General features: G+C 39.1%; 1 protein-coding gene across 1 annotated transcript; it reads left to right on the top strand.

Annotated features, from left to right (window-relative positions):
* The first annotated feature begins 5,585 nt into the window (after positions 1-5,585).
* On the top strand, positions 5,586-6,500 carry LOC130748643 (uncharacterized). Its single transcript, XM_057601876.1, has one exon. The coding sequence runs from the start codon at positions 5,632-5,634 to the stop codon at positions 6,097-6,099; it is 468 nt and encodes a 155-aa protein (XP_057457859.1). The 5' UTR covers positions 5,586-5,631; the 3' UTR covers positions 6,100-6,500.
* Positions 6,501-9,324: the final 2,824 nt, after the last annotated feature.

The raw sequence follows: 9,324 nt of genomic DNA, 5'->3' as shown, positions 1-9,324 counted from the left end.
TATCAGTTTTGGATACTGGGCCAACTATCTTTAGCCATTTGCAATTTCCACTTACTGAGTCATTTCCGCTTCCCAAAATCCTGCAACTGCAATCATTTCTCTCATTGTTATGGGGCACGATCTTCCACCTTTCCTCCACATTTTTCCAACAACGTCCCTTCACACGTTTCCCTCAACTATTACCTTTTGCTTATAAAGACGTTTTTCCCCTTATCCCTTAATCTTTTCATGACGCGCGAATCTCCCTCTGCAAACCACTATTTTTACTTTCATAGCTTCCCACGCGCCGCCCTTCCTTCCGGCGGACCTCCACAACTTTAAAGTGACCCTTACTCTTATACCCCTTTTCGTAATGACACCGAAGCGTCGTACCAAAAACTCCAAATGCGACGTCACTGTCGCCACCCCCTTACGGTGCGTTCCTCCTGTTGATCTGCCCCCCAGGGGGAGCTCCGCTTGGAGAAAAGGACACCGTTGCCTTCCGAACGAGAACCTGGGAATCCTTGCCAGCCCCCACAGTTAGGGCTCTGCCCGCGGGGACGATGCCCAACCAACCATCTAGCTTGGATTAGTGGTCATCCATTTGCGAAATTTCTTCGGAATCCGGTGGGTTTTGCCACGAGAAACCTTGACAACCTTATGTATTACGGCGTGTGCACAGCCGCTGAGCGTCCTTGGCTCCGTCCTCGTCGCCCTGCTCGGTGCGTCGGGCTGACTTCGTTGGCCTCTTACTACTATCCTCTAGTTGTTCACATTTCCTCTTATCCTGACGACACTGCCACTGACTATCCTTTCCTTCTGCCTCTCTCTTTCCTTCAGTCTCAATTCACCAGCGAATTTCTCTTTTTCCTGCCTTTAACTCCGCCCCTTCTTCCCTCTCTTTTTCCTTCTGCGCGGGCGGGCTGAATGTGGGCAGCCCCCTAAAACCTCATCCCAATAAAGATCTTTTAAATAAAGGTTTAAGTTTAAAAATAATACATATATGATATATGTTTGGACCTTTTATAGAAAGCAGATTGAGTTAGAGGAGAGAACACTTTTAATTAAGAACAATATCACGATGCAAGCCTTTTTTCAACTTTGGCCATCCACGATTGTTTTCTAAGTGGACATCGTCTCCTAAGATTTGTGCCCAGAGAAAAAGGGAGTTGTGTCTGTCTTGTAGTTCACTGCATTGTTCATCCATACATTGTGAATAACTTATGTAAGAGTATAAGGATAATGATCCAACAACTTACTCTTGTGATAATGCTACTTCAGAAAGTTCATTGACCATATACTGTTAGCTTAAGATCACATAACAATAAGGGTATCATTCGAACTGAAAATGAAAAAGATGACTACTCTATGCATGATTTCCCACCACAACACCAGAAAAATTTATAAGAACTGAATTGTTGCAAATTCTGAACACTCCATAATCCAAATCCTTCAAAATCTAACACACCTTCTATTTTAATTTTTAACCTCAACAATGACCTCATTCACCAAAAATTATACCATCAAGAAATTGTCTTCTATTTTCTCAGTTTTCAAAGTACCGGATTGACGGTCTGGTTGTCGGTTGAACCGCCCGGTTCCGATTTTGATATATGTTGTGAGCATTATACTATGTTGAACTAGGAAATGTGAAGCATGGATCAGCCGTTTTCTAGGAACCTCATAGACACCCCTGATCAGTTGCACGTGGGAATGGCTCCGCACAGCTTTCACCTTGCCTTTGACCTCACTGATGATATATTAGCTGGCTACTTTGCAGACACCATTAATTTGATTCTTGTTTAACAATTATCAATTTCATTTTTTAACCAGATTTAATTAAAACAATGCACAGACACCTACTGACATCAACTACTAATCAATTAGAACCCTGTGGTGGGCTCCGGGTACCGAGGTATACAAACAACACCTATGGTATATGCATTTGGTTTCATTGGTAACCTTAAAATCAATTATCACTTTTAGATGGTTATATGTTTGTTAATTGACTTAGAGAATTGATTTTAGTGGCAGAATCAATTCTGCAGGGAAGCAAGCTAAAGATAGTAGTTTCTGCAATAAGTATAATCAATTGTGATATTTCAGAATTAGATTTCACAACATAGAAATTACATTTTTTATAAAGGTTTTCAAACATAAATCACTTCATTTTAGATTCACTTTTAACAAAATCAATTTTGTCAAAACTAACTTCCAAGTTTATAATTTGTTAATCAATTAAACAAAACTATATTAATGGTATGGCAGAAGCTTCTAGATAATTTTAAAAAGTTTAAGACCCCGCACCATGTCTCTGGTTTTCACGACACAAATACATACAAGCTACAGATTCCAGAAAGTCATTAATGATACGTCTCTTGGTTCGAGTTATGTCATGTGCATGTAGATGTTGTCATGGCGTGCATCTGCAGACATGCATATATTCCTTAATATGGATCTCCTATAAGTGAACCAGCCTTGCAAAAAAAAAAAAGTGAACCAGCCCTATTAATTCACTTAATAATGATCATAGGTTTCCATTGTAGCTTGCAATCAAAAGGCAATAGCTCGACAATATATTAACATATAGTCTTTAAGGATTGATTATATTTATCTAAATTGTAATTAACCCTTACATTTTTTTTTTGTTATGAAGTCACTTGTAACATGATCGAGTAATAAACTTTTATTTTAAATCAAAACCAAACCAAGATATGAATTAGTAAAATTACTCAAAGCCATGATTAATTGTGTCTTTCAAACTGGTCTAGCAATTTACTTCTGTTTCCCCTGTAACCCTGACATGTTGATGACAATGATCCAAAACAAAGATACTAATGTCCCTATGCCTACCGTTTTATTTACAATGTTGTCTAAAATAGGACAAGCTACATACCATAGTTTCTATCTGTCTCCATATTTAAACGGCTATTTATCAAGTATGTAAATCTTGAAAAGCACCAGATTCATAATGTATTCCTTAAAATGCAATCAGATTTGTAGATATATACATTCTTTTTGGGGTGGATATTGTGTCCCCTAACCTCTTAAAATGCAATCCGGTAAACTTTAAGTGTGTTTGACTGCATGTTTAAGAGTCGTGTTATGTTAAGTCTCGCATCGCATTAATTAGAGACATGATTAATAGAGTACTTATAAATTTGAGCATAATTCTCATCTCAAAACTAACTTTTTAGGTAGAGTTGGACACTGTTCAAATTCTGATATGTTATCAAGTCAATCCTAATTTCATTGTTAGTCATCCATTGAAATTTGAAATCAATGAATTGATATGACCGTCTTGTAGATATCAAAATCTCATCTTAAAACTAACTTTTAAAGTCGAGATAGAGTCAGTTCAAATTATAATGTTATTAGAGCCAACCCTCAACCTTGTATTCATTGTTAGCCCCCCATTAAAATTTAAAATCAATGAATTGACCTGACCATCATGTAGATATCAAGATCTCATCTTAAAAATAACTTTTAAAGTAGAGATAGAGTCCATTCAAATTATAATGTTATTAGAGCCAACCATATGTTCATTGTTAGCCACCCATTAAAATTTAAAATCAATGAATTGACATGACCGTCACGTAGATATCTCATAACTGTCACTAGTTCTAATCCAATTGCTACTATTTAGAGCTTGTAAATTATGTAATTATAGTCATAGATATGCCTCTAACATATTTTCCAACCAAACATTGAAACATTGTAACATTTTGCATTGTTAGCTTAAACCAGATCTAGTCTATTGAAAATAGAGGAAGAAAGGATTTTTGGTTCGCCAAACATGTCTACATAAAATGAAATTTTCATGCTGCCGTTAGAAGTGAGTGTCTCCTACTTTCACGTGTTTGGGGAACAAATTATAAGAAGTTATCAGACACTTTTCATTGTAAATTAAGAAACTTCTAATCATCTTCCTTTAAACAAAAATTTTAGGAACTAAAGACAATCTCAATTTTTATAATGGAATCCAATCGTATCATGCATCACACCTCTGCATCCAAGCATCAGTGACATCTTGTTCCCTTGGCTGTTCCTTAGTTGTATTTCTGATATTCTATTGCCTCAACATGTAACTCAATTTCTCCTCTATCTCAGACAAAACTCCTTAGAAAATAAAGTTTTTTAAAAGGCTTAAATACTCTGGAGGTCCCTGAAATTGTGTGGCGTACGAAAATAAGTCCCTGAAATTTGTTTTTCCGATTCCAGATCGTTAAAATTTTTTTTTAATCAAAATAGGTCCCTACCCGTGTTTTATGCTTATGTGACTCATTTTTTACACAATCACAATTTCTACGTGGACTTCTTTTAATTTTAATTTTCTTTTAACTTTCCATCTTCCTCAATCCTCTTCTTCATACTTCCAGAAACCTTCAAAACCTTCAACTTCTTTTGCTCCTCTCTCCACCGCACCACCACCAGCCCCCACCCCGAAACCTTCACACCCCATCGCACCACCACCAGCCACCATCGAAACCTTCAACCTTCAACTTCTTCTTGTTCTCCCTCTTCTCCCAGCAACCCGCATCAGAACTTGGTTCTCCTTCTTCTCCCAGCAATCGGAGCCTCAAAACCCATAACCCCAACCCATCGAAACCCACACCCCAAAACCCATAACTTGTCCCACAGAACCTGTTAGAGTTAACATGGAAGAACGCGAGATCTGAGAGCAAGCCAAGCTCGTTGGCAATGTCATCGTGGTTGAGGTCGTTTTCAGCGACTATGCAGATCTTGCGGTGGTCGACGAAGAGAAGAGGGTGATGGTGATGAGTTTTGAGAAAATGGGTTTGTGGGTGGAGAAGAGAAGAGGCAGATATGTTGGTGGAGAAGAGAAAATGATTTTTAACGGATTGATTCCTGGGATAACTACTGCTCCCACTTCCAGGTCGTCCTCCACGGCGTCGTTAACATGCAGCTTCCGAATTAGTGGCTTTGGGATATGGTGGATGAGTTCGTTTACCAGTTTCAGAGCTTCTGTCAGTACTGTGCCAAGATGAAGAAGGAGGAAAGGTTTCTTCTGGGTTTTTTATGATGTTTTTCTGGGTTTTTGTAAATCATTAACACACTTGGCATAAAATAAAATAAAAGAATCCACGTGGAAATTGTGATTGTGTAAAAAATGAGCCACATAAGCATGAAACACGGGTAGGGACTTATTTCGATTAAAAAAAATTCCAAGGATCCGGAATCGGAATTTTTTTTATGGACTTATTTTCATACGCCACACAATTTCAGGGACATCTAGAGTATTTAAGTCTTTTTAAAAACTTTTTTTTTTCAACCACTGCAGATATCCTTTACCCAGACAATTTTATTCGAGTCGGGTATGACCATTGTGGGCGACAAAATTCTCCAACCAAAATTTAATGCAGATACATTCACAAGAACTCTCAGACTTGAGGTCGAAACCTTTGGGTAAGCTAGAACAACCTTGAATAAATTAATCTATGCGCTGCTTGATAGTATTTAAATAACAATTGAATATAAGTCATTTGTCAGAATCCAACACTAGGAAATTTCAGGAAAACCACACGATTGTAGGATCTCTATATATAATGTAGAGTAGAAGCTAACATTACCAACCCCAAAACCAATCTTCATCTAAAGCTTCAAGGATAGCATCTTCATATATCCTAAACAATGGCCCAGATTCTTTACCTGTGCTTTCTATTAGCAGTAGCAAATATTCTTCTGGGTCTAGCCATGGCTACAACAAACAAACCCCAAAACACCTTCCAATCTATTTCAGCACCATGTTCAAATGCTCCTTCTCAGAGTCCCTCTATTGGAAGGAAACTTGGTAGGCACCATAGTCCTACTCCTAGTCCCTCTATAGCTCCAAAGAGTGAAGAAAAGGGGCATTCTAGTTCTGAAGGAAGTATTACCAATTATCATCAGAGAGCTTCTGTTGAAGCAGGTGGTGAAGTTTTGGGTTCTAAGGGTCAAGTTCACTTGTTAAGTCACCACCACCACTCATTTGACAGGTCAATAGCAGGGGGAGGAGTTATTCTTGGAGGGCTTGCCACCACTTTCTTTGTGGCGGTTTTCTGCTATATCAGAGCTACCAGAAGGCATGAGTTTGAGACCAATTCCGAGTGCTCACATTAAAGCCTTTATTGGTTTCTTATACTCTTCTGTCTCACTTTCTCTTGTTGTACACATTGCTTAGTGTAAAGGAAATGAAATTAGTGAATAGATAACGTTTCAAGCTACAGTTGTTCAGATGAAAATAAGGAACATTTTTAACAATTATTTAGACACTCTTTGTAACTGTAATAGAAGTTGAACTTATTACCAATTTTTTCAAATTTGGATTATAAGTAGTCAAAGAAATCATAAATTCACGCAATTGTATAAGATGAGTCATTCAATTAAGATCGGACAATTCAAATCTTAAGCTGATTTCCACCAACCAATCTTGATGAAGTATATAAGCCGACTCATCTTAAACTAACAATGCAAATTTCTTGCCAATATGAATGTAGGATCATCTTGACTACAATAATCAAAACAAGATGGCTGAATTTTATCAATACACGTTGGAGTTGTAATGGGGAATAGGTGGTAAAAGATGGCATTTCAAATATCTTAAGGAATAAAACTATTGTATCTGTGGCCAGGGGGTAATTTCCAATATTCTCTGCTTGTATTACTCATTGCTTTTATCCCCTTTCATATAGAAATTTTTGTTGCTTTCTGAGATGCTCTTAACTAAAATTTAAGATCTCTTCCATATACGAATTCGAGGATGAATGATGCAGCTGAATTCTGATTACGGATTCCATAAAGAATGAAAAACAATGTCCTTTGCTGAAAAATAATATGAGGTGAGATTTCTTGGGCACCAATGCACTCATTTTTTTAGTGTAGTTTGTTGTTAGGTTTTGGGCTTGCTTCCTAAATGGAGGAGTAAAGGCTCAAATGTGTAAGGTCACTGATCTAGGAGAGACCAAGCTACCCGTTGACAAGGGGTAGGGGAAGAGGGATCTGGACGGGTTGAAGATGCTCCGGTAGGCAAGGTCCCGGGAGGGGCTCTTGCAAGACACTCCGATGCTAAAGTTAGTGAGGGAAGTTGTAAGAATGGTGAAGTTGGGAAGAATACGTTACCTTTAGATAGAAGGAGTGTTCCCTTTATATAGGAGAGGCAGGATTAGGGTTGGAGCCATGCAACGTCATGCATGGCTCGTACATGAGGGCATGGATCACCGTTGGATCCCCTGCAGAGGAACAGTGATCCAACGGTCTGGGGGGCCCTACGGACCTGCACCAGCCAACCTACTCCTAGGGTAGTTGGCCTAGGTCAACCCCTATGTAGTGGGCCCCGGGTTCCTTGTCCTCACCCTTAGTGGTGGGGCTTGGGAGTAGGGGGTTCTCGGCTTCCCCCAAACGGCCCCTTTGTAAGATCAAGTTTTGATCTAGTAGTACAACTCTATGTTTTGATGATTACAAGTTAACCTTTTGATATGAACAATTGTGGTACTCTAACGTGTTTTTCTGAGTGTGCTATTTACAGGCTCTGACCCTGACTCAATTTCACACAAATCAGAAGCACTGTGTATAAAGGGTAACCCAAGCAACGCTTTCGCATTCACCATGTTCAGTATGAACAGTGGAAAAGCTTCAGAAGATCTGAAGCTATACAAACTCTGATGAGGACTCAGTCGCTAGAAGCTCTGATGATCCAGAAGTTCTGACAACCAAGAAACACTGAAGGTTCAGATGTTCCGATGGTGTAGAAGACTCTGAAGATCCAGAAGCTGAATAGTGGAAACTCTGAAGTCCAGAAGCAAGAAACTCTGAAGGCCATGTTCTTCCCTCTGAGTTCAGAATCAGAAGATACAATGGTCAGAGGATCTGTGCTATCCCTCTGACTCTGATCAACCGGCTTCACAAGTTCCAATATGAAGTATTCCTCTGATCAGAAGTCTCCTAGGTTAAAAGGTCAAGTCGCTATCCAAGTACAAAAGCAAGTGTACCTTCCTGACGACCTACCTAACGTTCTCAGCCACAGCAGAAGCTGGATTTTCCAGAACTGCCCTCCAACGGTAGCATTTCCCATGCAACGCTCAACCCTAATCCTTGGAGTATATATAGAGGCTGAAGATTGAAAGAAGCGGCTAGAAGAAAAAAAAAAAATATACAAGAAGCAATACACACGCGCAAGACACATTCTAAGCTTTCTTTCATCTTGTAATTTATTTTAGTTTACACTCAGCTTATTCAGAAGCAAACCCTTGTAAACACCAACCTCAAACAGTTGTTTGATTTTTCCTTTAGGAGATCAAGGTTGATCGGATCCTAGAGAAGACTAAGAGAGTGAATCTTAGTGTGAGCTAAGTCAGTGTAATTGTTAGTCACTTGTAGGTTTCAAGTGCAGTTGTAACTCTTACCTGATTAGTGGATTGCCTTCATTCTAAGAAGGAAGAAATCACCTTAACGGGTGGACTGGAGTAGCTTGAGTGATTTATCAAGTGAACCAGGATAAAATCCTTGTGTGCTTTTCTATCTCTATCTTTTGCACTTAGTTCTCGAAAAGATTTGTTAAAATCTTTAAGGTGGTAGTTTTTGTACTGAAAACGTTATTCAAACCCCCCCTTTCTACCGTTTTTCATACCTTCAATTGGTATCAGAGCGCAAGTTCTGATTACCACACCTAACAGTGTTCAGTGATCCGGGCCGGTGTGAAAAACAATGGCTGCCACCACCAGTGAAACTCAAAGAGATGGTTACAACGCAAAGCCTCCTATGTTCGATGGTCAAAGGTTCGAATATTGGAAAGATAGACTGGAAAGTTTCTTTCTGGGTTTCGATGCAGATCTCTGGGATATTATTGTGGATGGCTATGAGCGTCCAGTTGATGCAGATGGCAAAAAGATCCCAAGGTCAGAGATGTCTGCAGATCAAAAGAAGCTGTACTCACAACATCATAAAGCAAGAGCAATTCTTCTAAGTGCTATCTCCTATGAGGAGTACCAGAAGATTACAGATCGTGAGTTTGCTAAAGGCATTTTTGATTCTCTGAAGATGTCTCATGAAGGAAACAAGAAAGTCAAAGAATCAAAGGCATTGTCTTTGATCCAAAAGTATGAATCCTTCATCATGGAGCCAAATGAGTCCATTGAAGAAATGTTCTCCAGATTTCAACTGCTTGTAGCTGGCATACGTCCTCTCAACAAGAGCTACACAACAAAAGATCACGTCATAAGGGTCATCAGGTGTCTTCCTGAAAGTTGGATGCCTTTGGTGACTTCAATAGAGCTCACGAGAGATGTTGAGAATATGAGTTTAGAAGAACTCATCAGCATTTTGAAATGCCATGAGCTGAAGCGCTCA

This window comes from Lotus japonicus, chromosome 3 (assembly GCF_012489685.1).
Source record: "Lotus japonicus ecotype B-129 chromosome 3, LjGifu_v1.2".
NCBI classification, from domain to species: Eukaryota; Viridiplantae; Streptophyta; class Magnoliopsida; order Fabales; family Fabaceae; genus Lotus; species Lotus japonicus.
The sequence above is the reverse complement of the archived record's forward strand: the minus strand, read 5'-3'. Positions and strand labels throughout refer to the sequence as shown.

Bases quoted from the DNA above. Each gene is read 5' to 3' on its own strand.
- LOC130748643 (XM_057601876.1), top strand. From the start codon at position 5,632: ATGGCCCAGATTCTTTACCTGTGCTTTCTATTAGCAGTAGCAAATATT.